General features: G+C 44.6%; 1 protein-coding gene across 1 annotated transcript in view; it reads right to left on the bottom strand.

The window, feature by feature from the left end:
- gpr107.S (G protein-coupled receptor 107 S homeolog) overlaps positions 1-20,340 on the bottom strand; it is a 50,671-nt gene that overhangs the window by 8,882 nt on the left and 21,449 nt on the right. The window contains 3 exon segments of the mRNA NM_001094924.1: positions 6,600-6,643; positions 9,075-9,205; positions 17,929-18,046. Coding sequence (NP_001088393.1) covers positions 6,600-6,643; positions 9,075-9,205; positions 17,929-18,046 — 293 coding nt within the window.

The raw sequence follows: 20,340 nt of genomic DNA, 5'->3' as shown, positions 1-20,340 counted from the left end.
CTGGGGTCTTTTGTGGCCTCTCGGATGAGTTGTCTCTGCGCTCTTGGGGTAATTTTGGTCGGCCGGCCACTCCTGGGAAGGTTCACCACTGTTCCATGTTTTTGCCATTTGTGGATAATGGCTCTCACTGTGGTTCGCTGGAGTCCCAAAGCTTTAGAAATGGCTTTATAACCTTTGAAATTGAACTCAGGTGTGATAAACCACAGTTAAGTTATTTTTTAACAAGGGGGGCAATCACTTTTTCACACAGGCCCATGTAGATTTGGAGTTTTTTTTCTCCCTTAATAACGTAAACCTTCATTTAAAAACTGCATTTTGTGTTCAATTATGTTATCTTTGACTAACGGTTTTTGATGAGCAGAAACATTTAAGTGTGACAAACATGCAAAAGAATAAGAAATCAGGAAGGGGGCAAATAGTTTTTCACACCACTGTATTGTGGCTGATCAGATAAATGCAGGCCGAGATTCATCTTATTGTGGCAGCAGCCTTAAAGAGCCATAAACTAACAAAAGAACTAAAAATTAGATTATAAAGCCAGGGAGAGATTATAAAGCAAGTATCTGGAGGAAGATTAGACGGCCAGGAGCGAGGGATGAGATTAGATGGCCAGGAGCGAGGGATGAGATTAGACGGCCAGGAGCGAGGGATGAGATTAGAGAGCAATGAGCGAGGGATGAAATTAGAGAGCACAGAGTGAGGGATGAGATTAGAGAGCCAGGAGCAAGTGAGGAATGAGGCAATCAGGAGAGAGGGATGAGACTGGAAATCCAGGAGCCAGGGAAGGATTAGGAAAGCAGGGCTAAATGAGCTATTACACAAACCAGAAGCCAGTGAGAGAATTTAGATTGGGAGAATGGAAACAAACAATCTTTCACCGGGCTGAAAAAGTGAACATGATCCGCTCATATTATTGTAAGATTGGCTTGTGTATACACACTGGCTCCTGCGCTACTTCCTCTGTCCTGCCTACTGCTCTCAGCACAGTCACCCCAACAATAAGCCAACAATGAAAAGCCCGACAAGTGTAGGAGTAAATGGAGTAATGCTGGGAAGTGGGCAGATGAGAATCCGAACCTTGGTGCAGGAGTCACACACACAGTTGGGGGCATGGTGCATAAGCCCCGTTATTTCCAGAGAGGCTTCCTAAAGACAGAAAAGCATCTGCTGTGCATCAGATGAGATGCTTTCCCTGTGCTGGGATCCCCTCTGTGTATATCCTAGCCCCAGTGCTCACATCAATTCCCTGCGTGTTAGGACAGTGCCCTGCCCATTGTATACAACCTAAATATAGACTACTTTGTCTTTAACCTCTGCCTGCCTTTGCACAGTTGCTGCTGAGTAATCCAGAAATGAAGCAAAATCTGTCCCAAATAAATGTGATGGATTTAGTGCCCTTTGCGCATTCAACATTTTTGTGGGGGTAGAAGCATTACCCTTCCTGAAAAACTCATACATCCTTCAGGGCAACAATTTATGAATGTCAGCCCCCAATGGAAAAATCAAGTAGTGCTTAAAAATACCAGTGAATATTAATACTGTAGGATTTCCCTTCCTTATACAGAGAGTGTATAGCCAACGATCTTCCCAGAACATGCCTTCTCTGTGTATTTGTACTTATACATATGGGAGGGAGGTGCCATATTGTTCTCCTTCACCCAGAAGCATTGTTTTCACTTGGGTGCAGACATATGCGGCGGATTTCGGTGGCGAAAAGCGTAATTTTGTGCGACATTGTCCGTTGTTGAAAAGACATGAAGAGCGCAGTGTTATAAATCATCTGGACCTAGCCTAAAATTGCCAGGTTGGGGTCTGATTAACACCAGGGCTGGTCTTTTGTTTGCTTCCGTAAACATACCTTGTGTACGTGCCACCGCAGAGAAGCCAGGAGTGCTGCCCCAAGCCCTTATAAAGACAGACCATGGGAGAGGTATGTGGGGAAGTAGCTCTGCTACCTAAACACGCATTATTAATTACACACGGAGCACAAACAGAGCTGTGATGGAGAGAGGTGTGTATGTACTGGGAAGGCATTAGTCAACATGGACTCAGTCCACCAATGCTGGGGAGTCTCACTGTGCTCACCATCTGGGGATATGGGCAAAACATTCTATTTATAGTAAGGTGCATATCTCTCTCTCTCTCTCTCTCTCTCTCTCTCTCTCTCTCTCTCTTTTGAGCGAATCATTCCTTCTGTATGAATTTATACATATGGGTAGGAAATTACATTACAGTATGATGTTGTAGCTCATTGTGTGCCCAGAACATTCCTTCTCTGTATATTTGTATTTATACATATGGGAGGAGCCATATTGATTCCCTTAAAGGAGACCCGTCGCCCAAAAAAAATGATTCAAAATTCTATTTTATCACATTAGTCAAGCAAAATGAACTTTAATAACAGTGTCCATTTTGTGGACACTGTTAATAAGGCAAGCCTTGTATCATCTCAGAATCTTATTTGTGCACCAGAATGGGGGACCCAATGTCCATCCCCATGCCCTGGCTACACAATTTAATAGTGAAGAGAACTGGGGGAATGTGTGGAGAGCAGTGACATCTAGGAAGTTCTGAATGGAAAGTGAAAGTAATTGTCTGCCTAAGGCATAGAGGAGGGGCAGACAATATTTGATTGACAGCTGAGTTTTTTAAATGAGCTTACAACAGCTATGAATGCTTTAATAAAAAAAATAGAAATTGGATTTCAGGTTTAATTTGAAAAGGGCTTTCATTATACAGATTTTTGTGTCTGGGTGACAGGTCCACTTTAAACAGTACAGTATGAGGGTGTAGCTTGTGTGCCTCGAACATTCCTTATCTATCTATCTATCTATCTATCTATCTATCTATCTATCTATCTATCTATCTATCTATCTATCTATCTATAAAATTCCTTTAGAGACTCTTTTGGAAAGCATAATTCCAAGAAAGATGGCTCCTACTTTTACATATAAATGTACTCAGGGAACTTCCAGTCCACCAGAGACAAGACCGAATACAGCCAGAATCAATCACCCCCCTGTGGCCTATTATTAGGCCTTTCCTTCTCTCAGGTTCCCCTGAATCACAGGGCCCAGGGAGGGCAGTCTAGCTAATAGCAATAACTGGCGGCGGTTCAGTTTTACTAAGGAGGGGCCTGCTAGATAATTACTCCTGATGCTGCTGTGCTGCACTTACAGGATTAGAGCCGCTCGCAATCAGAATTCATGCTCAGTCATAAACGGATGCAATGTGTAGCTAGAAAAGTACAATCTGTACTGCTGCCTCAGTGGCAGCAGAAGGGTTAAATGGAAATGAAAGCACAGAGCTTATGGACAGGTACTGTTTAGCCCATCGACTGCCATGCAAAGGTGGCTAAGAAATGAATGGGACATTAATGTGCAGAGACAACTCAACAGAAGTTACCCAGGCTGATATTCTGCCCCAGATATGTGGAGGGGGCATCTGAAGCTCCATATAACGGATAAATTAGTGCAGAGCAATTGAGCAGGATGAATTAGGACTGGCATCACTCCAGATTGCCCACTGATTTTACTATGGACTGGTGCATCATGGGAAGCCACTCACTGCAGCACATGGAGCCGATAACCTGCCTTTTGAATGCCGAGATGAATGGTGGGTGGGAATAAGTCACAACGCAATTTGCTGGATTTGCCAGGGAAGATCCTTTATTGACAGGGCTAAAATCAGGCACTTACAGAGCAGAAGCACCATCTCTATATCTTTACTGCAAGTGTAGGCTGTGGCCAGGTAATTATCTGGAGCACTGACCTTCTGATGCATCTAAGTATCATCGGGATCACAGGTAATGGCAAGCACATGTATAAGGGCTCAAAGGGTTGGCTAGAGGTCCATGGAATTGCTATGGAGGGGTTCAGGTTTAAAGCAGGAGACACAGGTATGGCCTACAGGCTGTGCAGCATCAGTCAGCTCTTCTGCATTCCTTAGCATTATATTATATATATACAAATATACAGAGAAGGAATGTTATGGGCACACAATAAGCTGTACCCTCATACTGTACTGCACCTCTCTCCTCCCATATGTATTATTATTAACATTTATTTATATAGCGCCAGCATATTTCGCAGCGCTATAAAGTAAATGTGTTTATACAACTAAATCACATGAATTACATACATAGAACATATGGAGTTACATATATCACAACCAATACGGTACAAATGGTGAGGAAGGCCATGCGCAAAAGAGCTTACAATCTAAAGGGAAGGGAATAAGACACAAGGTGTGGAAGTGTCTTAGAATTAGATCAGAATTAAGTGAGACATGTAGTACTGTATGTGGTATTGCATTTGGTAGTTAAGCAGAGTGAGGGTAGGCTTCTCTAAAGGTGTGTTTTAAGAGATCTTTTAAAAGCAGAAAGGTTGGGAGAAGACCATGGGAAAGAGTTCCAGAGGAGGGGTGCAGCCCTTGCAAAGTCTTGAATGCGAGCATGTGAGGAGGTAATGAGAGAAGAGTTGAGTAGCAGGTCAATAGAGGAGTGTAGCAAGTGGTTGGGTGAGTATATAGAGATGAGATTAGAGATGTAGGGTCATTAATTTGAATTTTATTATGAAAGGTAGTGGAAGCCAGTGTAGGGATTGGCAGAGTGGCATGACAGAGGAGGAGCGGTTGCTGAGGTTTATGAGCCTTGTGGCAGTGTTCATTATGGACTGGAGAGGTGACAGTCTCTGGAGGGGAAGGCCAACTAAAAGAGAGTTACAGTAGTCTAGAAGTGATATGATGACAATGATGAGTGAATAAGAATTTTGGCAGCATATTGGGTGAATAAATACAAATATACAGAGAAGGAATGTTCTGGGCACACAATAAGCTATACCCTCATACTGTACTGTCTAAGGGAAACAATATGGCACTCCCCTCCTCCCATATGTATAAATACAAATATACAGAGAAGGAATGTTCTGGGCACACAATAAGCTATACCCTCATACTGTACGGTCTTAAGAAAAACAATATAGCACCTTCTTCACATATATAAATACAAATATAGAGGTTTATTAGCCCACTTTCAGTCTTGAACCCTGTCCAAGGGTTACACTCCATTATGACCAAACATGCTCAGTCATGCATGAGTCAATTCCACCTGACCCTAGACTGCAATTGGGGACTCCCACCTGCCCCCCCCCCAATTGCAGCCTGCTACTGTGAGTGCAGCCAATAAGAGTTTCTCTAGCACCTGCTACACTACAGTCTGTCTGAAGCATTTAAGCCTCATTTGCAGACCAGTTACTTAATACCTGTGCTAGTAGGTTTATGTATGTCTATATTGGCACCTGCCTTTCTGAGAGCATGGTACCTCTATCTTGAATAGCAGGGTGTGCTGAAATATTTAGCTTTTATCAGACAGACCTGCAGTGGTGACATGTCCTGCAATATCCAGTGCCTACCATACACAACACGGAGCAAAGTTTAGTGCATGACAATAGCACTTTTCAGCAAAATATTCATATTTTGCCTTGTTTTTGTTTGAGTGAAATGTTATAGTCTTTGCTGCCTTGCAGTGCTGGGGTCCTAGGTTTCATTCCAGCCAGGGCACTATCTGCAAGGCTGATTATGTTCTCTCCATCTTTGCACGTTTTTCCTCCAGGTAGTTTATTTGCAAACACAGTCCAAAATATACAGGCAGGTTAACTGGCACCCAGTAAAAATGCCTTTACTGTGTGTGTTGATGTGTCTAAGGGACCTTAGATTTTAAGCTCCACTGGGACTGGGGCAGGAACTGATGTGAATAATGCACAATCTCTGTAATGTGCCAACGCTATATAACTGCCTGGAAGTTAGGGATGCACCGAATCCAGGATTCGGTTCATGATTCGGCCAGGATTCTGCCTTTTTCAGCAGGATTCAGCCGAATCCTTCTGCCCGGCCGAACCGAATCCTAATTTGCATATGCAAATTAGGGGTGGGGGTGAAATCGCGTGACTTTTTGTCACAAAACAAGGAAGTAAAAATTGTTTCCACTTCCCACCCCTAATTTGCATATGCAATTCAGTTCTGAATTGCGGATTCAGTTCTGTATTCAGCCGAATCTTTCACAAAGGATTTGGGGGTTCGGCCGAATCCAAAATAGTGGATTCGGTGCATCCCTACAGGAAATAAATAGTTACTTGTCTCGGCATTGCACAGGTTAGGGAGGACATCATGTTACTTGCTTCACCACTACTGCTATCTGGTGGTGAAGGTGCACAACTGCACTCATATACTAGAGCAGTGGTTCCCAACATGTTGCTCCCAGTGGCCTCAAAGCAGGTGCTTATTTTTCAATTCCTGGCTTGGATGCAAGTTTTGGTTGCATAGAAACCTAGTTTATGGCCAAATAGAGCCTTCTGTAGGCTGCCAATTCACTTAGGGCTACCAAACAGCCCTTATTTGGCACCCCCAGGAACTTTTTTTTAGGCTTGTGTTGCTCCCCTAGTCTTTTTACATTTGACTGTGGCTTCCGGGGGACCACTGTCCTAGAGGATGAAGTCTGGAGCATCAAAGCAAAACTGGACATATACACAAGTTCTATCCAAAAATTTCTAGGAATTTTATAGACCCAGACTATTTGCATTACAATAAAACTGGAGACTTACCTTTTCCATCTGTGGCAGAAGCCTCCTGTAGATGCCTGATGGACCTGTTGGCAGACACAAAGCATTGAGAAATATAAAATTAGGGAATTCCAGAAGTTTCTGCCCATTTTTACTAGGGATGCACCGAATCCAGGATTCGTTTCGGGATTCGGCCTTTTTCACAGGATTCGAGTTCAGCCGAATCCTTCTCCCTGGCCGAACGGAATCCTAATTTGCGTATGCAAATTAGGGGCGGGGAGAAAATCACGTGACTTTTTGTCACAAAACAAGGAAGTAAAAAATGTTTTCCCCTTCCAACCCCAAATTTGCATATGTAAATTAGGATTCCGTTTGGTATTCGGGCGAAACTTTTGCGAAGGATTCAGGGGGTTTGGCCGAATCCAAAATAGTGGATTCGGTGCATCCCTAATTTTTACCAGTGATTATAAATGTAGCCTGGAGATGCACAGAGGAATCCATCTTTGTGCAAAGGATACCTTCCATACACCTAGACCACTCACAACCCAAGATAGACCCAACAGTTGTGTCCACAGTTGCGAGTGGTGTTGGTGTGTTTGTGTCAAGCCAAGACACAGTCAGGTCTCCCTTGATGCAAACAGGAGTATATAATGATAAAACTGTGACTGGGGGACTGTAAGAAAGCAGAATTGAAAATCAGAGTGCAAAAGAACAAAAGAAAACCATGAGATTAAAGGGCAAAGAATACCAAGAAATGCCCTAGAGCAGTGCTGTCCAACTTCGATGGTACAGAGGGCCGGAATTTTTTCAATCTACATGGTGGAGGGCCGATAACGGATGCCAGTGTTAGCCACTCCCTGTTTTTAGACCACACCCACTTTAAACCACACCAGTTACCGCAAGACGATGTCCACATTAATAGCACACCAAAAAACCAAATGGTTGGTGCTCACTGAAGGGATCAGTGCGGGAACTAGGGGTAGGCAGAGTAGGCGGCTGTCTAGGGCGCCATCATTGAGGGGCGCACTTTTTTTCAAGCGCTTATTTAATAATTTGTTTCAGTAATCATTGTCACCCAGTTGGATGGAATCCATCTCCTTCCCCTTCTCCCTCTTGCCGGCAAGTAATAGCTCCTTCTGTGTGGTGAACCGCGATGTGCATACACGCGTCAATGACGTCACTGATGTGATGTTAGAGAGAGGCAGAGAGCTGGGGGGCTGCTTGGTGTAGCTCTCGCTGCTCTCAGCCTTGCACAGTTGCACAGAACTGAAGACATTCTTTCTATTACTGTAAAGTGTGAAGCTTCCTGCTGGCACAGCCAGGTACAGATTTTCGGCCCATATGTTTGCTGTTGCTGCTGGGCGCTGGCACAGGTACATAAATACTTGGGGGCAATATGATGTGATCAGATTTATTTTTGGCTGCTGCTGACAGAGGTAAAGATTGGGGGCATTATGATGGCTGCTGAGCTTGCTGGTACAGGTACAGGCAGGGCAGCCATCAGGGGGGGACAGGGGGGAGAGTTGTAGGAGGGTAAGGAGGGCCAGCCACGCCATACTTACTTGATTAGCCGGGCCCCCATCTGTCTGAGAGCTGCTGACTTCGGGAAGGCATGGACGTTTAAGGGGCCCTGGCCACCAATTTTCTCATAATGTGGGGGGGGGGGGCTGGCCACCAATTTTGCCCACCAATTTTTTTTTCTCATGTGGGGTCCTAGCCACCAATATTTTTTAATGGGGGGCCCTGGCCACAAATGTTTTTTATGGCGGACCTGTAGGTGGGGCTTGCGGTGGGTGCAGCCCAGGAAATTTTGTTGTATGGGGCCCTGCAATTTCTGATGGCGGTCCTGGGTACAGGGGGCAGTAATATAAATGAAAAAGTGTTGTACACTTTCTTGCTCTCTTTATTTAAAAACCATCATGGTAAGGAGGGAAATGGTAATGCAGGACAGGGGGCAAGGATGTCACTCATATGTGAAAAAAGTCATATTAAGACATACCCTTAAATCCATATGCCTCCTCCCCTATGTTTAATACAGTAACCCAGCATATGATTAAACACCTTAGGGACCACTAACAATAATTTTCAATTGCTAACAAACCCCCAGAACAAATACCAAAGTATGACACACACAGGGAGCATAGGGAAGGCAGAACAGAGCAGGAGACAGGAATCAGGACCAGTCTAATATGTACTACATACAGTGACACAGTGCTGGTGCCCCATTAGCATTTTGAATAGAGTGTGAACAGGAGAACAATGTGGGCAGTTTCAGTCTGAGTCTCAGGTAGAACAGTTACAGGGTTTTAGGGGTGTGAACAAGTGTGAACAATGCAGGGGGATCACAGGTGTGGACAATGCAGAGGATTAGTCTGAATTTGAGGTTTAGACAATGCAGGGGCCAGTTAATCTCTGTAGTGATACCTTTTAAAGTTTACATATGGTAAACAGACAGGTTTTGATGGCATATTCACATTAAGAGGAAGAGACCTATAAACCTTCCCAAATCAGACGTACCATAAAACTGGGAAGAGGATGGCTCCGCAGCACAGGAAGTCCACCAGGAACAGGATATCTTTCCATAGCCCGTATTCTGTTGTGCCTTCCTCTGTGGATTCAATGATGATATATGCCACGTTGGCGAGCACCTGTCAATCACAATATCATTGAGAAAACATGGAGAGAATAACATCACTGAAGTATTTAACACAATTAAAGGGGGATCATACCATCCAGAAGAACTGGAACCCCCATTAAGCTACATTATTCATAACCACAGATCAGAACCCAATAATCTTAAAGGGGAAGTCTAATAATGTGTGTTTTTGTAAAGTCTCATTTCAAGGCAGACATATCATATGCGGGATCCAGCTCATTTACAGAGGACAACCCCCTGCTATTGACTTTTCCTGGAACTGCAACAAAACCTTCTGGGAGAGAGATCTGCTGAAATTGCTGCCTCCAACTTCCAATTACTCAACATGACAATCTTGCCACATAGATCCCTCTCCTTTCGAAAGAGCAGGAGGGTTCTGCTTATCTGCTGGGTCGACCACTAGTTATTCGATTACACTGAAAGGGGAGTAAATAATTTCTTCCCTGATAGGGGATTAAAGTGACCTTGAATATACTAGCACAACTCATACTTGATCAACTCATACGCCCCCTAAGGCTGCTATTCAATACTTCATTTCATTAATACCCTTTATTCATTTTGCCTGTAATCTGTACTTTTATCACTTATTGAACATGGCTTTCACACTTTGCCCGGCCTCTTGTGTTCAGGTTCTATATAGTTTGATGGGATTGCCAAGTCTGCAGTGACTTGTGCTCATTAGTGCCCATGCACAGAGCACTTCTATCTGTGGCAATTGCTGTGCTCTGCATCTTAAAGGAGAACTAAAGCTAAAATAAAGAATTAGCTAGAAATGTTGTACATTATGTTTTGGGCTTCTGTAACAGCCCTTTAGCGGGGAAGATCTGTGTCTCCAAGGATGCCCCAGTAGCTCCCCATCTTATTTTCTGCTGATTCATTGCACATGCTCTGTGCTGCTGTCACTTACTGAGCTTAGGGATCCACTCACAATATATAGTACATATAGAATATAAATGTCACAATAAGGCTGAGTAATTAATACAGATCATTTCTACATGGCAGCACAGAAACCATTGCAACTAGCATCAGAATTTAATAATCAGCCCTGTAGCATCACCTTATATTATAGGCCAACCTTATTTTCGGTTTGATAATTTGTGACAACCCCTTAGCTTAGCTTCTCAAAAGCTGCACAGAGCCCACTGAGCATGATTTTGTGTACTCACCGTTAAATGTCTCTCTCTCAAGTCGCTTGGGGGACACAGGAACAGTGGGTATAGCTTGCACCACTAGGAGGCAGGACACAACAAATACAAACTAGTCCCTCCTACTCCTGCTATACCCCAGCTCCCAGGCGGAGCTAGACCAGTTCGTATCAAAGAACATAACAGGAGGTTAATAATAAACACGAACCATGTCCAAGTAACCCAAGTGAAGGCCTCAACCAGGGAGTGAAGTCCTGTGTCCCCCAATCGACTGGAGAGAAAGAGATTTAATGGTGAGTACACAAAATCTCCTTTTCTCTTTGGTCTGCTTGGGGGACACAGGAACAGTGGGGACATACCAAAGCTGACTGAATAGCCTGCTTAATCCAAGAAGAAATGTTTGCCTTGGTGGCCCTGTAGGAATGATAAAAAGAGAGTCGGATTTGCGAATGTCCTCCACTCAGGTAATACTTGAGGGCCCGCACGGGGTCCGAGGAATGAAGGGCCACCTCCTAAGGGTTGGAATGAGAAGGGCAAAAGGTTGGAATGGTAATCTCCTGGTTCAGATGAAAGGTGGAAACCACCTTGGGGAGGAAGGAAGGAATAGTGCATGGTAAAAGGCAAGGAAGGGACACCTGCAGGAAAGAGCCAAAATCTCTGATACCCTGCGAGCCGATGCGATGGGCAGCAGAAAAACTGTCTTCCAGGTGAGCAAAGAAAAGAGATGGAAGACAAGGGCTCAAAGGGAGATTGTTGCAGGGACCTAAGTACAAGGGAGAGATTCCAAGACTGAACTGGGGACTGTACAGGAGACTTAACATGGGCCACCCCCTGAATGAAGGTCTTGACATCCGAGTGTAAGGCCAGTCGCCTTTGGAAGGCCAACAGGTTGGGAATGGAAAGTCTGAGGAAGTCTACTTCATGTCTCTGGCACCATTGATGGTAGGTGGACCATACACAATGGTAGGTCCTGGCAGAAACAGGTTTTGCGAGCCGCTCTCATGGTGAGAATAACGGCATTCGAAAAACCTTTCTTCTTTAGGATCGCGGTCTCAACGCCCACGCCGTCAACCTGAGGTTGGAAGGGCATGGGTGCCGTATGGGACCCTGAGAAAGAAGATCTGGAATGTTGGGTAGAGGCCAAGGTTCGTCTATGGATAGATTTACTAGATCAGAGAAACAAGTGCGACATGGCCACCTGGGAGCAATGAGAATGAGAGTGGAGTGCTCCCTCTGCAACTTCTTGAGTGTTCTGGGGAGCAGAGGCAGAGGTGGGAAGGCGTAGGCGAGCTGGAAATCCCAGGGAGCTGTCAGGGCATCTGCTGCTAGTGCCAGAGGATCCCTGGAACGAGCGAGGAAGAGAGGACGGGTTGCCATGAGGTCGACCTCTTTGAGTGATTTGGTGAAATATGTCGTCCTTTAGAGACCACTCTCTTGGGTCTAGGGATTGTCTGCTGAGAAAATCTGCTTCCCAGTTGAGAAGTCCCGGAATGTAGATCGGAGATATGTGCTTAAGTTTCTGCCCTGCGAAGGAGGAGTCCGACTTCGTTTAATGTGCTCCTGCTTCTTGTTCTGCCCTGGTGGTTGACATATGCTACTGCTGTGGCATTGTCGGATTGGATTCTTACCGCTTGACCCGCAAGCTGTTGTTGCCAGTGGACTAGGGCTAGTCAGATCGCATGAATCTCCAAAAGATTGATGTGGAGGCACTGCTCTGTTGGGGACCCTATACTGATTGTTCATCCAGGACTGCTCCCCAGCCAGATAAGCTTGCGTCCGTAGTGAGAAGGCGCCACTGAGGATCCCCGAGGGGTCTACCCTGTGTCAGGTGACTGATTTGAGTCCACCAGTGAAGAGACACCTTGGTCTTGAATGATAGGCGAATATCCTGAAGAGGGGATCTGCATTTCCAGGCTGAGACAATGTTCCACTGAAGCTCCCTGATTTGGTGTTGAGTAAACGGGACTGCTTCTATGGTCGATACCATGACTCCCATGACCCTCATGCAGAATTTTGCAGTGTGCTTCGGCCTCGAGAGCAGGGACCGTAGAAGAAGATCGGCCTATCACTGCGTTGAGAGATGCTTCGCATAAGTAGTCGTTAGCTTCCTTAATCTGCGAGGCCAGCTCAGAAAGCTCCTGATGGGGAACCCCGGATACAATTGGCTGGCATAGGGCGTCTGACCATGACTGGACAGCTTTACTCACCCATGCTGAGGCCAAAACGGGGCGCAGAGAGGAGCCAGTAGCGGAGAATAGGGAACGAAAGAGACCTTTCTTGTCCATTGAATCCTTAAAGGAAGCAGCATCAGGCACCGGCAAGGCCGTGTTTTTTTGAAAGGCGTGACACGGGGCATCCACTGAGGGGGGAGAGGCCCACTTCTCAATAAGTTCAGATGGAAAAGGATATAGCTTGAGAAAACGCCTGTTAGGTTGGAAGCGTCTCTGTGGCTTATCCCACTCCTGCTGAATGATCTGTTCAAGTTGACCATGAGAAGAAAAGGAAGGAGAAGATCTACTCCGACGCTTAAAAGGCCCCGAGAAAGAACTTGAACTAGCTCCAGATTCCTGTAGGTGTAAGGTCTCAAGTATGGAGGAAATTAGGGAGTCTAAAGCCTCATAGGATAATTTAGGAGATTCCTCCTCTTCCTGGTCAGAACTGTGTGACAGTTCTCCGTCAGAGAGAATCTGTTCATCTCCTGAGTCTGGGAGAAGGGGAGGAGAACAGGATTCCTCATCGCTCTCTGCCGTGGACAGAGAGGGGGCCCTGCGCTTGGGTGGCTTGGGCTTGTCAAGACGAGCCAGGAGTCTATCGAAGGAATTGGCTAACTTGGGGATGCCAGACGCCAATTGGGAAGCCCACTGGGGAGGGGACCGAGATCCCTGTGATGGAGGGTCTCTGGTCTGTACAGGCAAATACAGCGTGCTTCCAGCTCTGCCTATCTAGAAGTCGGAAGTAGGGAGGTTACGGGAGCGCGCTCAGTAGAGGGAAGGGGTCCAAGACCAATGTGCATCACTTCCAGGTTGCGCATCGAATCCCAGTTTAAGTGCGTGAAGATTCTGTTTTAGAATACACGCAATCTGCCTGCCTGAAGTGAGGGAATGAGTGCCAGTAGCGAATCACTTCTGATCCCTTCACATGCACTGTTCTTTCCCCTACTCACCCATGCTGTAGATGTGGCAGGACAGGAATCAGGACGCAGACACTGACTGGGGCTCCAGGCATGAGACACTTACCTCATGAAGCAGTCCTGGTCCCCTGTCATACGGCCAGTAACATCCTCCCCCTGAAAGCATAAGGGGAAGGGAATAAAACTGGGTGGTCGGTGCAGTGTGCACTCTAAGACCCCAGTGACGTCCTGTTGGAGGTGGACAAGAAAGCAAACTGCTCAGTGTGGCTGCCCAGTCCATCCTCTAGTATAGTACAACTATAACCCACCTGGGAGCTGGGGTATAGCAGGAGGAGGAGGGACTCGTTTGTTTGTATTTGTTGTGTCATGCCTCCTAGTGGTGCAAGCTATACCCACTGTTCCTGTGTCCCCCAAGCAAACCAAGGAGAAATGACTGTTTTAATGGAATGACAATATAATGTAGTGTTTCTCGGCACTGGTAAAACTGGTATGTTTGGTACAGAAGCACGACTATAGTTAATATAAAGCAACTGCTGTGTAGCCATGGGGCAGCCATTCAAGCAAAGGATACATAGTAGATAACAGATAAATACTACTATAGTTTATATAAACAAGCTGCTGTGTAGCCATGGGGGCAGCCATTCAATCACAGGATACACAGTAGATAGATAAATTCTATCCCATTGTTCTAATCCCATTGTATACTACAGAGCATATCTGTTATCTGCTGTGTATCCTGTGCCTTTTCTCCATTTTCAGCTTTAAATGGCTGCTCCCATGGCTATACAACAGCTTGTTTATATAAACTATAGCAGAGTTTCTAAAATAGATCAGTGCATTATACTGTCATTACTTAAATACACTTTCATTTTTGGTTACTGTTCCTTTAAAGGTGGTGAGGTCAGGGGCATAATGGAAAGTGGCTGACTGAGAAATTATCTCAGAAGCAAAGCAGCTCATAGGCATACATTTTTTCATTAACTAAGAAAGCCCAATCAGAAAGGGTTGTGTATAGGAATCTTCAGAGTTTCTATAAACTAAAGGGATATGGAAAAATATCTCTGCTTCGAGATTTCTGCTCAGCAGTGCCTTCGTGTGGTAAGTCAACATTAGAGTAGAACAATTTGCATTGCTTTTGGCTTTGGTGGCAAGTTTAGATAAATAACTATTAGCTCCTTTTCATTACCACGAAAGGAATCAAAAAGTATACCACTGCCATAGGTAAAAAGCTTACAAAACACACACCTGCAGTTGTCAGACATTAGTAAGTGGGTGACGGTGTCCCCTTCTCCCACAAGCAATGATGCCTCTATAATAGAAGTCCAGTTGTGCAACGCTGCTGTTGGCAGTTGCAACTGAACAAGACTGGAAACTTTTCAACTTTTTCCATGGTTCTGTGTTATTTGCCCACAAAAAGTAACTGGGCCAAATGAAGGTCAAATCTTATGATGTCACCTTAGCCTAAGGGCTACAAGTGTTGTGAATAATGTTTTTTGGACACAAGTTTACCTTGTGACAGAATTATCTGATTCAAAGGGGACCTGTCACCCTAAGAAATAATTTCAAATTTTTTTCTATCATGTTAGTTGAGCAAAAGAAACTTTACTTACACTGTATATATTATTTAAATTTTGTTTCCTTCTGTCTTGGAATTATACAATCACAGCAAGCAGGCAGCAGCCATTTTGTGGACACGGTTATTAAGGGAAATTGTGCATCACCCCAAAATCTTGTGTATGCACCAGAATGGGGGACCTAATGTCAATGTGCAGTGCCCTACACAATTATAGAGCCTGAGGAAGGAAGGGGGAATGTGAGGAGAGCAGTGACATGTAGGAAGTGCTGAATGGAAAGTGAAAGTAATTAACTGTCCCTCCTCTACGCCACAGGCATAGAGGTGAGGCAGGTAATATTTGATTGACAGTTTAGATATTTAAACACCTTTATAACAGGTATGGATGTTTTAATGAAAACATTTTTTGGGGTTTCATATTTAATTTGCAAAGGAATTTCATTATGCAGCTTTTTATGTGTAGGTGACAGGTCCACTCCAAAGGCTAGAATCTCAGCTTCTGGACTGCTGCTTCCAATGGGGATTAGATAGGATCTGTGCAGCCACTGGGACAGAATGCTCTGGTATACAGATAGCTAGAATCTCAGCCATAAAGCAGGACAAGACTGATGCTTACAATGGGGATCAGGCTGGATCTGTGCAGCCACTGGGACAGAATGCTCTGTTGTACAGATAGCTGAAATATCTGCCACAAAGCAGGGCAGGACTGCTGCGGACAAGGTAGGATGGGCAACAATTTCAATAATGTCTTTATAAAGAGAGCTATAATGTCAGCCAGTACAGGACTGTAGCAGAGTGGAAGAAAGCAGACACAAAATACAGCCATTCTGGATAAACACTGGCCTATATTGTTGGAAGATGATACTCTTGGAACATTATTACAGAAACGTGCATCAATATGCTATAAGAGAAGTCCGAATCTGAGGGACTTATTGACCAGGAGTCACTTCCAAATATCACAAAATAATAGGCAAAAAAACTGTGGTTGCTTTCCCTGTGGTAATTGCAATATGTGCAGTAGGATACGTAAAATTACTAACTTTGAGGATCGTTTCGGCACTATTCATAATGTCAACAACTACATAAATTGTCGGACTCAAGGCGTAATATATTGCATAGAATGTCCTTGTAATAAACGTTACATAGGAATGACCACTCAAATGCTTAAAACAAGAATGCAGCAGCACTGCAGTACAATTAGAACTGCTGGTAACGAAAATAAAAGTGACAAAACAATTTCCACTGTAGCTCAACATTTTAAAAAACTACATAATAAGGATCCTTCTACTATGAAGTTCTGGGCATTGGAGAAAGTCGTAAAGGGGAATACGTAAAGGAAACCTGGAACAAGCTCTGTTAAAAAGGGAGAGCTTTTGGATCTTTAGAATGAATACAGTATCCCCTATAGGAATAAATGAGAATAATTTATTCACATCATTTATTTAAGTAATTTTATAATTCATTTAATTATTCTAAATCGAAGAAACATGTTCATTTTTAACCTATGCTCTTATGATGTATAAATATATATTAAAAAACAAGTAATGGATGGTATTTTAATTGATATTTAATAAATATGGCATTTTAAAATAATCATAGTACATACATATATACAGTAAACGACCTAATCCATCTGAAGCCAATAGGTTAATAATAATAGGTTCATTTAATAAGATAAGTCCCCCTGAGGCGTTAAGAATGCGGGCAATGATATCTGCGATTTGTTTTAGATATGCCAAATAGTTGCAGTAAGTATATGATTTTCTGCATTAAACGCTATACGTACGCTACATGGTATCCATGACAACACATGGTAGCTAATCCTCGCGATAGATACACTGACCATTGCGAGTAGGGTTTAAGTCTCGCGATATTTCCTATAGTGACACACCTTAAGGAAGTGATTTAAACCCGACGCTGGGGGTACGCTCCTATTACGCCTTGATAAAGCTATCACTGCGAAACGCGTGTCGGCGTTTGGAATCCTTTTAACTTAAAATTTTAGAATAATTTCGGTCTTTGGGAAACAGAATAGAAGGGGTGGGAAAGAAATCTACTTCTACCTAGTGCTCGGGTATCTCTCTCTTCTCTGCTACTAAAGCTCACAAGAGCCCGTGGATTTGTGGTTTTTTAGGCTCATTTAGTTCTTCTCAGAATAGGATTTAGATTAACAAACAAGACCACAAGTCCCGGATACTCTGCCTCCTTATCTTTGTGGTGTCCCAGGGATAGAAAACAATTTAGGTAGCAGTTTTTGGGACAACTCCACCCTCTGCATTTTTCCATTTCTTGCTTAAAACCTTTTTAACCTGAGCATTCTGTGTGTGTTTTTAACATCTATTTATCCCATCAATTGTGGTCCTCCTTATATCAACTACACTATTTATTATATATTTATTATTAATTACTTGGCACTGTCTAGCACTTTATAATCAATTAATTTGGAAGCAATTATGAATTTATGGTAATTGCCATCTTATAATAATCTAATTAGCACTTCAAGCACTTTAGTATCCTTATTCTAATTAATTCCTTGGTCGGATTGATTGTGGGTGAAAACATAAGGTACCTGATAATACACTGTATCATAAGGCTATTAATTTGTGCGGAGTATTAATTGTATCAAGTATTTATTAACCCTTAAGTTAAAGTATAATCAATAGAATAAATTCTTATAGCACTTGCACTTTATTGTAATCTTATTTTGTTTAAACCTAGCACATTATTAATTTTATTGGTTAGTGATTGCCTTCAGCAATCACAAAATACTTTATAGGTAGTTTAACATTTGAGGAACTGCTGTACGAGTGGGAGGCAATTGGGGTTCTTTTTCTCTTGTTTATAGAACAAAATACAGCTCATCATACCTGTAGGGGAATGACGATCATAAAGATTTTTTTATCCTTGTCAGAGAGTATGTGTTTCACAAAGGCCCAGCCTGTACCAATTAGAGCGATGGTGATGAAAAGCAAGGCTCCTTTTAACCTAAAAGTTGCAGGGAAATAAAGGAATTAAATATGGGTCCCAGATGGAAGAAAGTTTTGAAGCAGTGAAAATTCACTCAATAGTCACACAAAAGGAGATTTTGTGTACTCACCGTTAAATCCTTTTCTCTTCAGTCACTTGGGGGACACAGGGACAATGGGGTATAGCTAGTACCATTAGGAGGCAGGACACAACTACAAAAAAGACAACTGGCTCCTCCCCCACTGGCTATACCCCCAGCAGGCTGGAGAAGAGCTCAGTTTGTACCAAAGTCAACAGGATATTACATAACTAAGTAAAAACTTTTCAAAAAAGCCAATAACAGTTAACAAGAAAAGGGAACTTGTCTGACGGAAGTGAAAGCCTCAATCCAGGGAGGGAAGCCCTGTGTCCCCCAAGTGACTGAAGAGAAAAGGATTTAACGGTGAGTACACAAAATCTCCTTTTCTCAACGTCAGCTTGGGGGACACAGGGACAATGGGGACGTACCAAAGCTGTCCCCTAACAACCGGGTGGGAAAAAAGAGGCTTATGTGGTGTCAGCCACCGCGGCCTGAAGCACTTTTCTGCCAAAGCGAGTGTCAGATGCCGCAAAGGTGTCAAAATGATAAAATTTTGCAAACGAGTGGACAGATGTCCAAGTTGCCGCTTTGCACAGCTGTTCAGCTGATGCCTGGTTTCTGAAGGCCCAGGACGTACTCACACCCCTGGTCGAATGGGCAGTGACCCTGGACGGAGGTGTTTGACCCCGGGCTTTGTATGCACCTTGTATAGCTTGTTTGATCCAGCGAGAGATGGATTGTTTGGTAGCCGATGCGCCCCGACGTGAGCCTGAGGGAAGTACCAGCAGGGAATCGGATTTGCGGAAGTCCTGAACTCTGAAGAGATAAAACTTCAAGGCCCGCACAGGATCCAGAGTGTGCAGTGCCCTTTCCTTCTGGTTTGCTGGAGTTGGGCAGAAGGAAGGAACCACGATCTCTTGGTTTATATGAAATTCTGAGACCACCTTAGGTAGGAAGGATGGTATGGTACGAAGGACCGCTCTGTCATGGTGGAAGACAAGGTAAGGCGACTTGTAGGAAAGAGCGCTGATCTCAGAAACCCGTCTTGCTGTAGCAATAGCCAGGAGAAAAACAGTTTTCCAGGTCAGGAACTGAATGGCCACCGACCCCAGGGGTTCAAAGGGAGGAAGTTGAAGAGCCCGGAGCACTAACGTCAGGTCCCAGGTAGGTGTGGGAGCCCTGACAGGCGGAGTCACATGAGCCACTCCTTGCATGAAGGTTTTGACGTCAGGAAGCAGAGCAAGTCTTTTCTGGAAAAGTACGGATAGAGCCGATATTTGAGATTTGAGGGAACCCAAAGACAGTCCAAGTGAAAGGCCCTCCTGCAGGAACTCCAGTAGAGATGGTAGAGAAAAAAGCCGGAAGTTAACCTTGCGAGTGAAACACCATTGACGGTAGGTGGACCAGACCCTGTGATAGGCCCTGGCTGAAACTGGCTTCCGTGCCGCACACATAGTGCGTGCCACGGCCCTTGAAAATCCCTTCTGAATTAGAATCTTGGTCTCAAGAGCCACGCCGTCAAGTTGAGGTAGGTCGGATTTGGGTGTAGGATTGGACCCTGAGTGAGAAGGTCTGGAAGAAGAGGCAGAGGCCACGGTTCTGCGACGGAGAGGTTGAGAAGGTCTGTGAACCATGCTCGTCGAGGCCACCTCGGTGCTATGAGGATGAGGGTGGACCTTTCCCTTTGAAGCTTTCTGATCGTTCTGGGAATGAGAGGAGTGGGAGGAAAGGCATACGCCAGGCGAAAGGGCCAGTTGGCCGTCAGAGCGTCCACGTTTAGGGCCAGTGGGTCTCTGTAACGAGCTAGGAAGGTCGGTACCTTTCTGTTGTGCCTGGTCGCCATGAGGTCCACCTCTGGATCGCCCCATCTGGAAGTTATTTCCTGGAATACTTCGTCCTTTAGTGACCACTCGCCTGGGTCCAGGGATTGCCTGCTTAGGAAGTCGGCTTCCCAGTTCAGCAGTCCCGGTATGAAGATGGCGGACAGCTGTACGCTGTGATTCTCGGCCCACTGGAATATGATCTTTATCTCGCTTAGAGCCGCCCTGCTCCTTGTGCCGCCCTGGTGGTTGATGTAGGCCACCGCCGTGGAGTTGTCCGACTGTATCTTCACCGCCTGCCCCGTCAGGTCCTGCTGCCAGTGGATGAGGCCCAGGCGAATTGCACGGATCTCGAGGAGATTGATCTGCAACGTCGTTTCTGTGAGGTTCCACTGCCCTTGGGCCGACCTGCC

This window comes from Xenopus laevis, chromosome 8S (assembly GCF_017654675.1).
Source record: "Xenopus laevis strain J_2021 chromosome 8S, Xenopus_laevis_v10.1, whole genome shotgun sequence".
NCBI lineage: Eukaryota > Metazoa > Chordata > Amphibia > Anura > Pipidae > Xenopus > Xenopus laevis.
This window is presented reverse-complemented; position numbering and strand designations above follow the sequence as displayed.